Source organism: Propithecus coquereli, unplaced genomic scaffold (genome assembly GCF_000956105.1).
Source record: "Propithecus coquereli isolate 6110/MARCELLA unplaced genomic scaffold, Pcoq_1.0 Scaffold343, whole genome shotgun sequence".
NCBI classification, from domain to species: domain Eukaryota; kingdom Metazoa; phylum Chordata; class Mammalia; order Primates; family Indriidae; genus Propithecus; species Propithecus coquereli.
In genome coordinates, this window is record NW_012149097.1 from 628,987 (window position 1) to 647,513 (window position 18,527).

Consider the following 18,527-nt stretch of genomic DNA (forward strand, 5'->3'; position numbering starts at 1 on the left):
CCCGGCACAGTACTTCAGCATGCGTAACAGCACAAGCAGCAAAGTGCACAAACGACATCTCAGGAAATGACAGGGCCTGAAAAGCCAAATATGTTAACAAGTCAAGGGGGGCAAGTATGTGGCCAAAGTGGCAGGCAGCTTCCCACCCTCCATTCCGAAAGGGGATGGGGCTCATTCTCAATTTTGTTCATCACAGTCATGGGAAAGCCGCCTGGTTCAACGGCACAAGGAGGGCAGAGCCAGGCTCCCGGACTTGCCTGTGAGCCTCCTAATAATGCCTACAGAGAAAGGACGTACCTCTCAGTTTCCACCTCGCTTCCTCATCCCCACGTCCATTGGCTTAGTTCAGTCTTTCCTCGCCTCTTGGATTTTTGCAGGGTGCCTACCTGCTCCAGTGCATCTTCTAAATAGCTGCCAGAATTAGCTTTCTTAACACACACTTTTTAGTTCCAGGAAATGGAAAAAATAAAAAGGGCTGGAGACAGGTGCAATGTTTAGATTAGGCAGAGACTTGCATGGCGTGATACAGTTTTCTCCTGATTGAAGGGGATCCATTGAACAATTTTTCAGGATAGTCCAATTTGCTTATTTTAAAAGGATATGCCGGCAGCAAGAGATCAGGCGTAAGCTTGGAGACTGCAAGATCAGTAAGACATTGCCATAACCCACTGATACCAAGTGCAGATTGGAACCAAGCCAGGGGCCGAAAAAGAAGAGACACATGTAACAACACAAATGAAATCATACAAATGATAGAGGCTGGCAACCTCCAGTAAACAAACAGGCATAAGGAGATCAGGGTATCACCTAAGTTTTCAACTTGAGTAGACAGAATTCTTACTCACTGAGAAAGACATACAGAACAGCAGGTTGGGGAGTACTGAGAAACTTCCAAGTGGCATGGCCAGTTGTGAAAAAATAGGTTGGGAGCTCAGTACAAGGTCTAGACTCAACATACTAAAAACCAGATGGGGGAAAAGATGAAGCCATGAAGAGATTCACCAGAAAGAGCATCTAGTAAGAAAAGCAATACAACCTGGAGGAACTAAAGGTGGTGGTCTCGAGACTTGGAAAGCCGCAAATAATTCTTACATGTCAACAAATCAAAATCTAAAAGCAGAATATATTGCCTACGATTTACTGAAATTATTTAGTAAGAGAGGCAGTCATCCTCAAGTAGAGATTCTCCACTGGGAGAGTAGGAAAACATGGCTATGCCTGTATCTCCAGAAGAGAAGTTCTGACAAGAAAACCATATTCTGTATACATGATTCCCGAACCAACTAGGGAAAACAAAAGTCTACAAAAACCAAACGAGATGGATAGGGAACCCATGGGGAGAAAAAAGGACCATCACTTGCGAAACCACCTGAGACTTGGAAAAAGAGGTCCCCAAGGGCCAGAACCTGGCAGGGCTCCTTCACAGCTAACACATGATGCTTATTCATCAAGCAACTTTCTGATTAGAATTTGGTTTGTCTCCAGAAAGAGACTGGACTGATCTGCCAACCTGAGCATTCTGGTCTACTTGATACCTGTTGCCTTTCACTCTTAATTAATAGGTATTATTCTGGTAAAACACCAGTCTCAGAGAGCTTGCTTAACAGGAGTCCACCCCAGATAAAGGTTAACTCTCAAGTGACAGATTCACGTTCGGTATCTCCAAGGCTAAGGGCCAAACTGTGGTGAGGAACCATTACTCAGAGAACTTCTGGTAGCCAGTGAGAAGGCTTACCCTGGAACCACTCCAGCCTCACTCAAAGCCTTCTCATTGAAATACAGCAAGTACTTTTATAGAAAGATTAAAAATTAAGATGTGATTGCAAACAAGGAGAATTCATCAATAATTTTATTTTGAATTATAATGTAATTATTACTTCAAAAAGGGTCACTTCTGAAAACATCCAATGGATGTTGACTTACCAGTAAAAAAGTCATCGATGTATGATTTATAATTCAGAATACACAATAAATTATATTTACATGCAATGACTAGACTATCACACACACACAAGGTAAAAAAATACAGTATTTTTATGTACATTTTTAAAGATTTACATTTTCATATACAGTTTATAAAAATTAAAAATTCTCTGTACAAAACCTTACGTGTACAGAGTTTACATATCCCCATTCTTATGGCTGTATCATCACACAGATTTGCTTAAAACTATAATACTACAAACACTTGGGTTCTTTTCACTTCATATTCAATCTTGGCACCCATATGCTAATACATTATTTTTGAAATGTGAATTACAAAGGAAATAAAATGCAATCATGCAGACATTTTTTAATATAAGAAAATGAGATAAAAAGTACTACTAGATCAACACTTACCAATCCCACAGGGCTTCTCATCTCTCGGTGCTCCAGCCTGAGCTTCCTTACGGCAAGGTGGCTGGCTCCCAAGAGGGAAGAAAGGGAAGCTGCCAGTCCTCTTAAAGCCAGGACTTGGACACAGGCTGAGTTTCTTTCACTGCACTCTCGTAGGCAAAGCCAGCCACAAGGCCTGCCAAAATTCAGGAGAAACAGACTCCACTTTTTGGAAAGAGCAGTAAGTGGGTGAAGACTCATTGGCTGTCACATTTTCTACCACACAATTTGATTTGTTGAACACAAAGTAACTTTTTGATCATTTCTGGTAAGAAATAATGCGATCCATCTGCCTCAGCCTCCTGAGTAGCTGGGACTACAGGTGTGTGTCACCATGTCCAGCTAATTGTTTCTATATATTTTTAGTTGTCCAGCTAATTTCTCTCTACTTTTAGTAGAGACGGGGTCTCGCTCTTGCTCAGGCTGGTCTTGAACTCAACGTCTTACGCTTCTTGAATGAGGTGCACATAATTGTAGCCGTGGACTGTGGCCCCCACATGCCCTATTAATGACCTGAAATCCTAACTTCAGAGAGGCTGAATCCGTCCTCCCGTGCGTGGAAGTTCACCTTCTCAAACTACGAATCGCTGCAACCAAGAATGGGAAAGACATTGTCAGATGTGATCTGTGTAGAGAAATTTCTGAGATGTATTCACCCAGCATTACTCTAGACACCTTGAAGGAGGTACAGGAAGCAGAGTACATGGGCTCTTCTCATGAGAAGCTTAGAGTTTAAGCAAGAGGATAAACCACAAACACGTGAAATAATTCCTGGAAAAATCCCAGAGCAGTAAATGAGTACGTGTGAGATGATCAGTACATTGGATAATAGTAAAACAGGCAAAGGGCACACAAGCCTTTAACAAAACAGTCCTCTGTCGCCGCAGGGTTCCACGCCCATTCACACCGAATGACTCTGAGTCTTGGACCCAGAATAATAAAGTTTAAACTGTAACCTAAGTGTAAAAGAATGGGTGTTGGGAAAGATCCACAGGCCTGAGTACAAAGAATTTTCCAGGGTAAATTAAAATCCCCAGCTTTTAATGAGCCCTTATTTTCTCTGCCAATATGCTGCCTTGGATTTTTACATTACTGCTTTAGTCTGGCTCCCAAGTAAACAAAGATATTTTAACTGTAAATCTTAGCCACTTTCCCTTTCTATGGGTGAGAGCACTTAAGAATTGAACAACAGAATACGGTGCTTTATTTTACTGGTATTATGAGTAGGATTTTCCTTAAAAGAACTTTTATTATTTCATTCATTCAACAACTGTTTGGTGAGTACCATCAACTGTGGGGTAGTAGTTTAGCGTTGTGTTTAAGAGCAGAGTGTTTGGCAGACAGACTTGGTATGAATTATAGCCTTGCCAGTAACTACATCTGTTACCAAGGTACTGACTTCTCTAATCCTTAGTTTCTTCATATGTAAAACGGGACTAATAGTAGTACTTGTCTAATAGCACTGTGGTGAGTATTAAATAATTCATGACGGTTCCTGGAACATAGTAAGTGGTCAGTAAAGCTACTTGTTACCAGTAATAGCAGCAGGAGGCGAAGGGCCAGAGATTGTGCTGAGTTCCCGGCGTTCGACAGAGAACAGGAGAGACAAACAGCCCCTGCCTTCCCGGAGCGTACAGGTAAGGTTAGCAGACAGGGCGGACAGACAAGCAAGATATTAACTGCTAGAATAAGAAAAAATATAGGGTTTTAATGGAAACATGTAGCACTGACAAGGAAAGTCAAGTAGTTCCAGAAAGATTTCTTGGAAGAGAAGATTATCACACCCTTTAAAAATTTTATTATTTGCTGTGAGTTGCTGGGTTCCACTACTAGACTGTAAGTTCCTTAAGGGCAGGGATGTTGTGTATTGTGTCCGGCATTATACAGCAGGCACTTGGTGTAGTACTGGGCACGTAGGAGGCATTCCAATATTTGGTGGATGAATGAATGAATGAATGAAGGGACTCCTAGGGTGATTAAGTAGGAGTTTGAGGATGACAGGGTGTTCCAGACTGAGGAAACGGTGTGCATGAAGGCTCTGAAGGGAGCGAAAGCATGGTGAGCGGGAGGAGCTGAGATGCAGTGCGGGTGGAAAGGATGGGGATGTGGATGCCATGAGGCAAGGCTAAAGATGGAGCAGGGCCCAAATCAAGCGGGGTCTTGTAAGCCATTGCAAGGAATTTGAACTTGACGCTCAGGAGCAGTGAGAGGCCAACAAGGATTTTAATCAGAGGGAGGATATAATAAGTGAGTTTTTAAAAGTTTGTTCTTTATTCTGTTAATACACTAATAATTCAAATCAATTTTAGGAAAAAATGGGAACTACAGATAATTTTTTTTAAAATCACCTGTGGTCTCCATTTGACCATAAATAACAAGCAATCTGGCCAGACGTGGTGGCTCATGCCTATAATCCTAGCACTCTAGGAGACCGAGGCAGGAGGATCACTTGAGGTCAGTTCAAGACCAGACTGAGCAAGAGACCCCATCTCTACCCAAATTAGATAAAATTAGCTGGGCATGGTGGTGCACGCCTGTAGTCCCAGCTACTTCAGAGGCTGGGAGGCAGGAGGATCGCTTAAGCCCAAGAGTTTGAGGCTGCAGTGAGCTATGATGACGCCACTGCACTCTACCCAGGGTGACAGAGCAAGACCCTGTCTCAAAAAACAAAACAAAACCAAAAAAAACCCAAAACAAAAACAAATAACAAGCAATCTGTCTCAGTTATCTATTGCTGTACAACAAAGCACCTCAAAACCTAGTGGCTTAAAACAACGGTTTATTATTTTTCATGCTCTGAGTTGTTCAGAATGAGCTGAGTGGTTCCTCTGTTCTGTGGTGTAGCTGTGGAGACAGCCACATTTCAGCTGGGAGTTCAGGTGAGGCTAGAGCTTTCAAGACGGTCTTCCATTCTCAAGAGCCTTTCTCCACATGGCTTCTCATCTCTCGGTGCTCCAGCCTGAGCTTCCTTACGGCAAGGTGGCTGGCTCCCAAGAGGGAAGAAAGGGAAGCTGCCAGTCCTCTTAAAGCCAGGACTTGGACACAGGCTGAGTTTCTTTCACTGCACTCTCGTAGGCAAAGCCAGCCACAAGGCCTGCCAAAATTCAGGAGAAACAGACTCCACTTTTTGGAAAGAGCAGTAAGTGGGTGAAGACTCATTGGCTGTCACATTTTCTACCACACAATTTGATTTGTTGAACACAAAGTAACTTTTTGATCATTTCTGGTAAGAAATAATTAGGAAAACTGAGTTCAAAAATGACAAATGCAAACCGCCTTGACCTTATTCATATAGGAATCTAAGTGGGTTGCCTAAATAAGCTGACAATTTGCATGTGTGGTGAAGGAGGTGGAAGTAGGGGCAACACCATATTGGAACCTAGTGTTGAAAGGAATTGAAGGAAAAAAGCAGATACTAGACCAAGAAAATGGGTGAAATTGTTGAGAAGTATTCTGCAACCAATTTCTCTACAGTTAACTTGAGTATGTATCAACCCCGAGTTTGACAAGTAGCTAAAATACATCATTTGTCCATTCTCGCTTCCTGGGGGAAGGAAGCAGAAGCGGAGTCAAATGGCGGAGACCCAGGGCCCCGGCACAGTACTTCAGCATGCGTAACAGCACAAGCAGCAAAGTGCACAAACGACATCTCAGGAAATGACAGGGCCTGAAAAGCCAAATATGTTAACAAGTCAAGGGGGGCAAGTATGTGGCCAAAGTGGCAGGCAGCTTCCCACCCTCCATTCTGAAAGGGGATGGGGCTCATTCTCAATTTTGTTCATCACAGTCATGGGAAAGCTGCCTGGTTCAACGGCACAAGGAGGGCAGAGCCAGGCTCCCGGACTTGCCTGTGAGCCTCCTAATAATGCCTACAGAGAAAGGACGTACCTCTCAGTTTCCACCTCGCTTCCTCATCCCCACGTCCATTGGCTTAGTTCAGTCTTTCCTCGCCTCTTGGATTTTTGCAGGGTGCCTACCTGCTCCAGGGCATCTTCTAAATAGCTGCCAGAATTAGCTTTCTTAACACACACTTTTTAGTTCCAGGAAATGGAAAAAATAAAAAGGGCTGGAGACAGGTGCAATGTTTAGATTAGGCAGAGACTTGCATGGCGTGATACAGTTTTCTCCTGATTGAAGGGGATCCATTGAACAATTTTTCAGGATAGTCCAATTTGCTTATTTTAAAAGGATATGCCGGCAGCAAGAGATCAGGCAAGATCAGTAAGACATTGCCATAACCCGCTGATACCAAGTGCAGATTGGAACCAAGCCAGGGGCCGAAAAAGAAGAGACACATGTAACAACACAAATGAAATCATACAAATGATAGAGGCTGGCAACCTCCAGTAAACAAACAGGCATAAGGAGATCAGGGTATCACCTAAGTTTTCAACTTGAGTAGACAGAATTCTTATTCACTGAGAAAGACATACAGAACAGCAGGTTGGGGAGTACTGAGAAACTTCCAAGTGGCATGGCCAGTTGTGAAAAAATAGGTTGGGAGCTCAGTACAAGGTCTAGACTCAACATACTAAAAACCAGATGGGGGAAAAGATGAAGCCATGAAGAGATTCACCAGAAAGAGCATCTAGTAAGAAAAGCAATACAACCTGGAGGAACTAAAGGTGGTGGTCTCAAGACTTGGAAAGCCGCAAATAATTCTTACATGTCAACAAATCAAAATCTAAAAGCAGAATATATTGCCTACGATTTACTGAAATTATTTAGTAAGAGAGGCAGTCATCCTCAAGTAGAGATTCTCCACTGGGAGAGTAGGAAAACATGGCTATGCCTGTATCTCCAGAAGAGAAGTTCTTACAAGAAAACCATATTCTGTATACATGATTCCCGAACCAACTAGGGAAAACAAAAGTCTACAAAAACCAAACGAGATGGATAGGGAACCCATGGGGAGAAAAAAGGACCATCACTTGCGAAACCACCTGAGACTTGGAAAAAGAGGTCCCCAAGGGCCAGAACCTGGCAGGGCTCCTTCACAGCTAACACATGATGCTTATTCATCAAGCAACTTTCTGATTAGAATTTGGTTTGTCTCCAGAAAGAGACTGGACTGATCTGCCAACCTGAGCATTCTGGTCTACTTGATACCTGTTGCCTTTCACTCTTAATTAATAGGTATTATTCTGGTAAAACACCAGTCTCAGAGAGCTTGCTTAACAGGAGTCCACCCCAGATAAAGGTTAACTCTCAAGTGACAGATTCACGTTCGGTATCTCCAAGGCTAAGGGCCAAACTGTGGTGAGGAACCATTACTCAGAGAACTTCTGGTAGCCAGTGAGAAGGCTTACCCTGGAACCACTCCAGCCTCACTCGAAGCCTTCTCATTGAAATACAGCAAGTACTTTTATAGAAAGATTAAAAATTAAGATGTGATTGCAAACAAGGAGAATTCATCAATAATTTTATTTTGAATTATAATGTAATTATTACTTCAAAAAGGGATCACTTCTGAAAACATCCAATGGATGTTGACTTACCAGTAAAAAAGTCATCGATGTATGATTTATAATTCAGAATACACAATAAATTATATTTACATGCAATGACTAGACTATCACACACACACAAGGTAAAAAAATACAGTATTTTTATGTACATTTTTAAAGATTTACATTTTCATATACAGTTTATAAAAATTAAAAATTCTCTGTACAAAACCTTACGTGTACAGAGTTTACATATCCCCATTCTTATGGCTGTATCATCACACAGATTTGCTTAAAACTATAATACTACAAACACTTGGGTTCTTTTCACTTCATATTCAATCTTGGCACCCATATGCTAATACATTATTTTTGAAATGTGAATTACAAAGGAAATAAAATGCAATCATGCAGACATTTTTTAATATAAGAAAATGAGATAAAAAGTACTACTAGATCAACACTTACCAATCCCACAGTTACCTAGTTGTGTTCAACCTCCTGCACTGCTTTCATACAGACACATGCAAAACTAGCAGATTACGAATTTTTTAAATACCATTAAAATAATACTATAGTCTGACGATACTAGGCATTAGGAATGCAACTAACAGCCTTAGCCTGTCGATTATTTCTGCTTTAGCAGAAACTTTAATGAAGACATTACATACCAAAATTCACAGAAATGTCAATATAATTACTAAATTTATAGGAACTGCATCAGATACACACTGATCATTTAAAAAAACAAAACCAAAAATGGTGTTTGACATTTAAGAGTATATTCTCTGTTCTGAGAAAGGAAGGAGGGGAAATCTGAGATAAACCACTACAGGGTTATCCATTGTCCCTGCTAAGGAAGCACTTGCACACTTCCGATCTGCTTCAATAAAGACACCTGAAGGCTTTATAAATGTTCAAGCTACACTATTTATCCTTAAAAATTTTTATGAAAAGTAATAAACTGAAGGTATAAGCACCTTCCCTCCTACCCCAAGTACCTAAAGATCCAAGAGAAAAATAAAGTGCCAATGTCTAAATTACTGTTATATTTAAGAGGCACTAACCCATTTGATGGCTTAGGATAAATATGAAAATAGGCCAGATCTGATCTGAATAATAAATAGAAGGCAGGTATTCCAGTCTATGTGATTCCTGCCTAGATGGGGGCTGAACCAGAAAACTACCTACTCCCCCATTTATTGCTTTGAAACTTGTACATGTAAATTCTAACACAGAACGACCAGATTTCTAAGATGGGAAGCGCAGTGTCTGTGCCACTTTGAAGTTGAAAAAGAAGGTACACTCTCGATCACCGGGAGGAGAGCTGCTGAAACTCTCCTCCCCACAGCTCATATCTTCACACGAGTCTTCACTAAAAGGAAAAAGACAGACAAAAGAGGATAGCATTACTTAAACTACACTGAAATGTTTGACGAGCAAAATAAAACCGCTATATGAGTATTTCTAATCTTAGGATTTTTTTATATTCAAAATGTAAGCTTTACAGAGACCACATTTAGAACTTATAAGGACTTCCTAAAGTGAAGTCTATAGTAATTTCATCAGAAAATGCAGATTTTCTTAAGAAGTTTAAACAAATTACTGTTTGCCAAACTATTATTCTTGTACCAATGAATAACTATCGGCAACTAACTGTAGCACTCTACATATTTTAAATCCGATAAATGCAGACTACAGACAACATATCTTGTATCACAGCATCTATTTAGATGTCTTTCCTACGTCAGTAATGGCATCACTGATACTCTCAAATATCAAAGCAAGAAACTAACAAGCTATGAAAATGAAACTTCTGGTCCTTTATCTCTACAGCATAGAACAGTCAAATTTAGTAAAATTAAATAACTCACTTTACAAACAGAAATAATTAAACTGAATAAGACGACAACATTGGACAAAACTGTAAGAACATCTATAGAAGTCTGCCCCGTGAGTGCTGGTGGTTCCCTTTACTGCCTAGGCCAGGGGCACCTCGATCTCTTCCCTATAGCACCGTATCAGGAATTCAAACTAACATTAAAAAGCCCAATATGCTGTTGCAGTCTTCAGGTTTTCTTTCTTTCTTTCCTTTCTTTCTTTCTTTTTTTCACTAAACTCTATTTCAAAGAGCAAGGGGAAAATAAATGAATAAATAAACAAACAAAATTTTAAAAAGAGCAAGGGAGATGAGAAGGAAGATGAAAAACAACCAGTTTTTAGAGGAGGAGGGAGGCCTTATAAATCATTACCTATTTCAACAAAACTACTTCTGGTTAATTTTCTTACCTGAAGAAATGATGTTAGAGTAGGGCTTTCTCTGATGCCTTATTTTGTATTAATCCACCATAGTTCTGTTTTGAGTATAAAATCAGTAATATTTACTCTGGGGATGTTTAATTAGTCAAGGAACCTGCTTACCTTTCACTTCCATCAAAACAACCCCCCTCAGGTATTGTTGGCAGCTCAGGAACACTATAGTAGCTGTTATGGAGGTTCTGGGCTGTGCGCCTTGAAACAATCCAAACCAACTTCTTAAGATCTGGTTTGCAACATTCAGGAGAAGAATATTCGGCGAGACATTTAGAAACTAACTCCCTCCAGTAAAAGAACTCGGTGTCATTAATCTGAAAAGAAGTATTTATGAAGAAATTATAGCAGTGCCTCCCAAACCTTGCTGCACCTTGGAATCACCAGGCAATCTGCAAAGAAATACTGACGCCTGGCTCCCAACCCAGATGTTCCGATTTAATTGATAAGGAGTGTGACCTGGGCAACAAGTTTGTAAAGCTCCCCAGGTGATTTCAATGTGCAGCCAAAATTTGGAAACCACTGGTTTGGAGGAAGAGAACCATTAAGTATAATTTACATAGGATTCGGTACATAGAGAAGCTCTCTCTGTCTACTCTAAGAAAACACACTGGCCTAAAAACTTTCTAGGTCTGTTAATAATCCAACTATTTTAACAGTCTCAATGCAAAGGAATTTAACATTCCTTCTGTTACAGAAACATGTTGTTATAGAAACCAATTTATTGTTTGGATTGCTAATAATATATATTTACATTACAACACCAGACACAAACTAAAGGAGAAGTGAGCAAAAGAAGAGAATTTTCCCAAAAAGTTCCTCCACCACTGGGGAATGCCCCAGTTTATTTCAAGGAATCAATTTTCACTGAAGATGTTTCTAGATATTGCTATCAATAAAAAGTTCAGATGAAAACTAATAAAATCATGGTAAAAACAAAACCTATAAAGTTATCTATGTTACAAACAAAATGTACTTACACACATGTACTTTCACCACAAGAAGATGATTTGTCTGTGTATCACCTTGGCCTCCATCTCCACCTGATACGGCTGCACCTTAACCCCCTGCTACTCTGACTTCCATCACTCCCTTCTCACTGCTCTGCCACCACCTCCAAGGTACCCAGGGACCTCCTTCAGTTTTCACTATATTGAACCTCTCATCAAAATCCAATACTCTTGACCACCTTTTTCTTAAAAACCTCTTTCCAATTTGACGCTGTTCTTAATTGTCAGGATGTACCTTCCTTCACTTGGCTCCCAGTGGGAGCAAGGCCAATGCTGAAAGCCCCAGAGCTTCAAATGACACCCTACTCAAAGGATTCCACAAATTTCTTATGGTTTCAACAACTGCTTCTTCATGAGAAATTCCAAATCTCAATCTCCAACTACGGTTTATCTTCTGAATTTTTATTCCAGACAGCCAAATACCTGCTAGACACCTACCTACCTGGGTTACAAGCACCTAAAATCATACTTTCATGACAAATTAACATCTCCCAAATTTCTTGCCAATGATGCCAATATTCTCTCCACCATTAGGTCCAAATTTTGGTCATTCATGACTCCCTGCCTCATTTCCATGCTTAGCTTCCAAAACTACTGTTTCAGTTTGATAGCCTTACTCCTGCTTGTGACCATCACCCAGACACTCTATCTGGAAGCCTACTCTAAAATGACTTCTTGGGTACAATGAACACTATTCTGGTGACAGGCACACCAAAAGCCCTGACTTAAGCATTATACAAGGTATCCATGCAACAAAAACATCTCTACCCACTTAATATTTTGAAATTTGAAAAATAAAATTTAAAAAATACATAACTCATTACCAAAAATACAAAAAATTTTTAAAAATAAAATGACTTCCCAAACCTGTCTAGTGCACCAATTTCTTGGCCATAAGCCTTTGCTGGCCGAACCTTCACTGTCAAAGATGCTTTTGCTCCAGCCAGGCTCCCAGTCACAGTGCTTCTGATCGGCCCTACTTCTTTGCTAATGAAACCCCAAAGACTCCCTGTATTCATTATTACCCGGCACTGAGACACAATAACAAATGACAGAACACACCACCTCATGCTAATCTCCATATTTCCACGAGACTATTAGCTTAAGACTTTAACCTTTTGTTTGTTTTACACCTCTTTATGACTGCAAAGACTTACTGGGCTGTTTGTCTAAGGGGTTTAAAAAGAGACATTGTGGTTTAAAACATCAACATTGCTGACGTTATGTGGTGAAGCTACTAATGGGATGATAATTCAGCCCTATAGGTGCAATGAATGCCATCCTATCCCATTAGTGCATACACTGAGGTCTACTTCCCAGTATGAATTTTAGAACAACGCATGTGTGGCAATGTACACAGCTGTATTACCATATGGTATGAATACTACAGAAGGGACATCTACATGCAGCAAGAAGCTGGGCTAAGTGACCAAGTTCCCCTCCAAATTAATACCATCTGGGTCAAAGCTGCATATTGAGAACTTTAACACTTGAGATACAAGAAAAAATGAGTGTGCTTAAGTCACCACAGAAAAAATAAAACATTAGGAAAGAAACTTGCTTTAAAGAATAAGAACTGAAGATATTTACCTTGGAATGTTTTTTAACTAGCAAGAGAATCTCCAACAATTCAACGGATTTCAAAGTTTCTACTTCCAAATTGAGAAGGCACAAAGCTAATACAGATGGCTACAAGAAAAAAAAAGTTTTTTTAAAATTCAAAATAGAAACTGTAAGACATATGTAAACAAGAAATTGACTTACTTTTGCTTTTGAAAAGACAAGTCGGCAGTTGCAAGCTTTCAGCTGAGCTTCTAGTTTATCAAGGTTCAGTATTTCTTTCCTACACAATGCAAAGAAAGAATATAGATTTATTAAACTTCCAAAGATCTAAATGATTTTCTTTTTATTCTTTGTAAAACAGGGTCTTACTATGTTGCCCAGGCTGGTCTCAAACTCCTGGCCTCAAGTGATCCCCCTGCCTTGGCCTCCCAAAGTGCTGGGACTATTGGCATGAGCCACCATGCCTGGCCTTAAATGATTTTAAGGACTTGCAACTAGAAGTCCAAGGTGCATAGTTGAAGGGGGTAAAATTATAAATTTCACTCTCATTCTAATTCTTCACTGTTAGCTATGGCAATGCTCAAAGTACAAAACTTTTATTTTTAGTCCCACTGACCTTTCTGAAGTATGACAAAGTACAATAGTATGGTATAAGTGCAAAAAGTTTAAGGCAGTAGTAGCTTCCAATTCATAGTGCAATTTTTCTGAAATTATTTTTTCCATCCGTTTTATGTCAGAAGCAGTACATTTACATTGACTAATCCGGATTACATCATGAGTGGATGGAATATTGCATTCTTCTTCAACTATTCTAGCAGCCAGCAAAAAACAACAGACTCCAATGCAAGACAAATGTTTAGGTTTCACCTAAAAAACAAAGAACAAAAGGCTTCTTTCAACAATTGTCACTTTGATTTAGCAAAGACACTTAAAAGATTATTATAATGATGTTCCTACTGTTGAGACAAAACACAATCAAGCTGCTTCCCTTGTATGTAATCGCCCTTCACTGACACTTACACTCATATTCACATTTTAGACTTTCTTAACCTCCCTTTAAAGTAAAAGAGGCTTTCTGAACTTTTATATCACTTAATTTAAATTTAAATGCAGGTAAAAAAAAAAAAAAACTTCCACGCAGGTTCAAAAGCTAGATTTCTAGCAGTGAGTTACACTTTACATTTCAGACTTATGAAATTCATAATAATAAAATCACCCCCAAAATAAATTAAGCCTTTCAACACCAAAAAAATATACTGCTTCTCTGGATATAAAAATAACATTTTCTACTTATCTGTTTACATAAAAATCTTTAAGAATCATTCCACACTTCAGTGTAATTTTGCCCAAGAGAAATATCGCATCAGTAATGCAGAGTGGGACACATGTAAAATCTGCCACAGACAGATGGCTGCCCTTTTCTTTTCAGTGCCCTGAAAACTGACCCAGCAGCTGACAGCAATCCTATTGGCAGAAGAATCACCACATTTTTTAACAGTTGTCGGTGACTGTTAATACACCGTGGCTCCCTGCTTTGCAAAGACTTATAGTGGGTCACCTTTCATGCACTGCTACACTTCATTTGTCATGTTTCAACATTAAGAACATCTAGGCTCCAAGAGAAACATGATGGGAGATGAAAATATGAAAACCTTATTTTGAGGACTGTTACATACAGTGAATACCTAAAACACAGTAGTCTCCATTTTGTCAGATCTTCAAAGAGACAGTACTTAAGAGGTACAGCAAAAGCTAACTTAAAATACACCAATATGCTTAATTCTGTACTCTCTTAGTCTAGTACCAAGAGACTACAAATAATCAATTCTGATTGTTATAAACATGTACAGTGGGCATTATTACACTCGCTCAATAAATATTTACTGAACCCCTGTGTGCTAAGCATTGGGCATGGAAAATGAAGATGTACTAATAAAAAAATGATTGAATACCTTCATAAGAGCCAAGAATCTGTCCAAAATATTGACAGCCAAGACAAAAGTTTCAGTGCAAGATCCAAAAAAGTTAGTTAAACTCCTTAAATCTTCTACTTTGGCATTTCTCAATCTTGGACACAAAGTGTTGTCATTCTGCAATCAAAACCAAGAGCCAAAGTTTACAATTTTCTTAGAACTAGATGGATAATATACAGATTCAAAGAATAAAGTAATTTTTTTGCCTTAATCTTCAAGAACATAGGGAAGAATCACTTAAAGTATATACTTAAGGTATACACTCTATCACATGGAAATCGTTGCTTTAAAAAAATACACATCATAAAAGCACTTCAGCAATTCAATACGGTGAACTGTTGCCACATTCCAGAGGGTTACAGCAAATATAATTCAATTCCCTTAGAATGAAGATAGAGCCTTTCTAAAAATCATTTAACATCCTATTATAAATAAATATTCCATAAGCAGAGCAATTTCCACAAACGAACTGCTCAATTCACAAGGAGTCTCCCACCCAGAAGCTGCAGGCTGGGAATGCCACATTTGAACACTTCTCTACAGTAAGTACCACTACTCTCATTCTTGCTAAGAAACAAAAGCATGACCCTGTAATAACGTTTACCCTGATACTCCAGTAACACCAGTTTTGGTCTTAAACTTTGCAGTCTTTAGTCATGATTCAATTGGGGTTAAAAAAAAGTTATCTCCTCCAAGCCCTATCAGCTACTTGAGCGAGTTATCTTTTCTGCCATCTTACCTCCGGGGTAGCCTCGATCAAGCTCAACCCTTTTTCTCGAGGTTGGAATCTCTGTTCTTGCTCCAGGTAGAGGGTCAACAATCCAAGGAGCTGGACCCCTTCACGATCTGCCAAGAGCTCTGCCCCCAAATCCTTCATCTGCAGCAAAGACACCACACAGAATGTAACGTGAGGGTGACGGGGGTGGGGAAGGAGGGCAGAAAAGACTGGAGCCAATACCTCCAGGGAGGGGCACCCCAGCGCGCCCCAGCACACCCCGGCGAGGAGCGGGTGAGGGGACCGGTCACGTCCGCCAGAAGCCCAGGGCAATCCTCTCCACGGTCAAGGAGGTGTGGCAGGGGGAGGGGCCGCGGTCACGTCGGCCGGCCAGCGCTGGGTCAGACCGGCCAGCCGTTTCACAAACAGGAAACTGCCCGCGGGCGTCGGTGTCCCGCGGTCCGCCACACCTGAAGTCGCCCGGGAGGGACTTGTGCCCTGGGGACTGCACCGGGGGGCAGCGACTGCAGAGGGTTCTGGGGGTGCGGAGCTGCACAATAGGGGGGAGGGGAGGGAAAGTCTCGCGACTGAACAAAGAACCAGAGGGAGGAGACTCCGGAGCCCAGCCCCGCCCCGCCCCGCCCCGGGGGCCCAGTTCCAGAAGCCCCTCTCGCTCGAGTCCAGGCCTCAAGCTTTCCCCATCCGCTGCGGCAGCGCCTGCTCCGGACGTTCCAGAGTGGCAGACACCCTAGGGCGAGAGCGCCGCAGGGTGGCGCGGCCCACGCGGCTGGGGTCGGGGGACGGAAGTCCAGCCCGCCCCGCGCCCGGACAGCACTCGTCCCTCCGCGGATGCCCCGGTTCCGCAACTCTGCAGAGCCCTGGGGCTGTCAATCCAAGAAGCACCACCCCGGCGAGCCCCGAGACAAAACGCGGGAGGAGGGCACCGAAGCGGAGAACTGCCTTTAGCCTCGTCGCCCCCTCCTTCCAGCCCACCAGCATCTCTCCGTCGCCGGGCGCCAACTCCCACAGGGCCGGGGCTGAGGGCAAGCTCCGGGAGCGAGGCGTGGGCAGCACCGAGGCACTGTACCACCTCCCCCCGCAGTTCCGACCACGAACAAAGAAACCCGGAGCGATCCCGGCTGGGCCCACTCACCGTGCCGCAGACGCGCCTCCAGCGGCCCGCGGCCTCGCGGTCCGCAGGGACTGGGCGCGGCGGGGACTTCCGAGCCGGTCTCCGAGGTCGGGGACCCGCCGCCTCAGCGCTGCCCCCGGACCCGCATCCGACCCTTCCTCCCTGCCACCGCCGCTTCGGCCTCACAGCCCCGGCTCCATCCCGCTCCCCGCGCCGCCGTCCGCAGGGGCGCGCGCCGGCCCCTCGAGGCCTGCCCCTCACAGCCCCGCCGCCGCCGCAGCCTCAGCGCCCCAGCGGAGGCCCGAGCAAACCCCTTGTTTTTGTTTTGAGTTCTCGACGCCCCCAAGGGGGCGGGGCACGTGACTCCCCGCGGAGGGATATTCCACTGCCTCTACAGAATTCGAAAAAGAGTTCCGCTCCAGGCAGCTGTCTCGGCTCCTCGGCTCTCCTAGGCTTGGCCGAGCTTGTCCTCCCGCCAGGTTCCAGGGCGGAGGGTGCAATCTGGGCGTCGGATTTATTCCGCGATTGATCCGGAGGAGGAGGGTGGCGGGAGCGAGAGGGTTGAGGGGCGGAAGGAGATCGTTTCTGGTCGCATTGCACCTTTTAAAGGTCCCCGATTTGTTTTGTTTTCGCTGTTTTGAAAAGTCCGCCCAAAGCAGCCGGCTCTCTGATTGGATATGGGTGGGGTGAGCAAAGTGCGGAGGACGTGATTCACTTTCGAATCTGGATTGGCTAACTGATTAGTCTTCGAGCCCTCTGATTGGTTTTCACCGTCTCCTGCCCCTCTGTCTTCCTTGGGGCCTTAGCAACTCTGGGGTCTGCGCTGCGCATGCCTGAGTTGGCGGCTTTGCAGGCGTCCGGTTTCCTGCCCTTAGGGTCTGTGCCTTCTCTCCCGGCCGCCCCCTGCCCCGGGGGGGATACCTCGCTAGCTTCGCACCTCCTAAGCGCCAACAGCCAGATGACCTACCTTTGTGGTGACCCCTTCCTCCACAGGAGAGTTTGCTACGATCCCTCTTTTTTTGTCCTGCGGGTACATTTTGCAATGACCAATGAAATTATTGTGACATTTTCGGGGTGCGTTCCGAAATAGTCAATAAATGCTACATGTTTTGGTATTTGTTTTAAAATTTTCCAACCCAAGAGGAGAAAAATGGAGGAGATAGATGAAACAAGATGAGCAAAAACTTGGGAGTCGTTGAGGCTGAATGGTGGGGACGCGAGGTTTCGTCATACTATTCTTTCTACTTTTGTGAGCCTTGGAATTTTTCCATAATTAAAAATTCAAAGGAGGGACTTTCTAATAAAAACTTTGCGCGTTGATGAGGGTACGTAAACATCTAATAATTATAATAGCATGCCTCCAGAGGTTGTAGTTTGTGCTGTTGTTTTAATGAAGACTCCCAGAGCTCCTTGGTCTATGGTCACCCACACATTATCATTTATTGTCCATTATAATTAGCGTTGTTATTATTGGTGACACTTCTCTCTAGGCGGGGCAAAAAGCAAACAGAGCAGGTGCCTTAGGCCTGAGAAACTTTCACACGGAGTATCATTGGGAGGTGTAGTTGACTCCCCTGGAACATTTATAGTTTGTTTACTTTCTCGCTTCTGAATTAGTAAATGGCACATTGGAGAGTTCTAGTCTAAATAATCAGCCCCTGGGAACAGATTTCTCTTTTCTGCTCTTCTGTACGTTTTCTGTGAATTGTTTTGTTACTTGTGAAATATGGGAAGGCACATAACATAGCTTTAGCAGCAGCGCTCTCTGCTTTCCAGAGCAGCTAAGAAATTTTAGAAAGTCCCTTTGCATATTAGCTAGGACTAAACACAGGCATCAGTCTGGAGCCCAGAGAGCTAATCCTCTTATTTCGGAGAGGTGTGGTCTTGTTGAGGGTTTTGGAAAATAAAATTAGCACATTATTTTAAAATGATTTACAGGTTATATAATTTTATGCAATGCAGTTGGATCTTTCAAACATTATTTAAACAGTTACTTTATTC

General features: G+C 42.5%; 1 protein-coding gene across 2 annotated transcripts; it reads right to left on the reverse strand.

Moving 5' to 3' along the window:
• Positions 1–8,209: 8,209 nt before the first annotated feature.
• CCNG2 (cyclin G2) lies at positions 8,210–16,857 on the reverse strand. Of its 2 annotated transcripts, none has more exons than XM_012650991.1 (8): positions 16,548–16,857; positions 15,419–15,556; positions 14,659–14,796; positions 13,323–13,573; positions 12,908–12,986; positions 12,734–12,832; positions 10,245–10,450; positions 8,210–9,198 (listed from the first exon to the last, which is right to left on the reverse strand). In XM_012650991.1, exons 2-8 carry the CDS (start codon positions 15,554–15,556, stop codon positions 9,075–9,077), a joined length of 1,035 nt encoding a protein of 344 aa, XP_012506445.1. In that variant the 5' UTR covers positions 16,548–16,857; the 3' UTR covers positions 8,210–9,074. The 2 variants fall into 2 exon arrangements, with proteins under 2 accessions (XP_012506445.1, XP_012506446.1); XM_012650992.1 differs by lacking the exon at positions 16,548–16,857 and adding an exon at positions 15,638–15,736 and having other exon boundaries at positions 8,298–9,198.
• Between the last annotated feature and the right edge of the window lie 1,670 nt (positions 16,858–18,527).

Bases quoted from the DNA above. Each gene is read 5' to 3' on its own strand.
- CCNG2 (XM_012650991.1), bottom strand. From the start codon at position 15,556: ATGAAGGATTTGGGGGCAGAGCTCTTGGCAGATCGTGAAGGGGTCCAG. The intron at 14,797-15,418 runs GTAAGATGGCAG...TTTTGATTGCAG, and splicing joins TGATCGAGGCTACCCCGGAG to AATGACAACACTTTGTGTCC. The intron at 9,199-10,244 runs GTAAGCAGGTTC...TTTTCCTTTTAG, and splicing joins TGTTTTGATGGAAGTGAAAG to TGAAGACTCGTGTGAAGATA.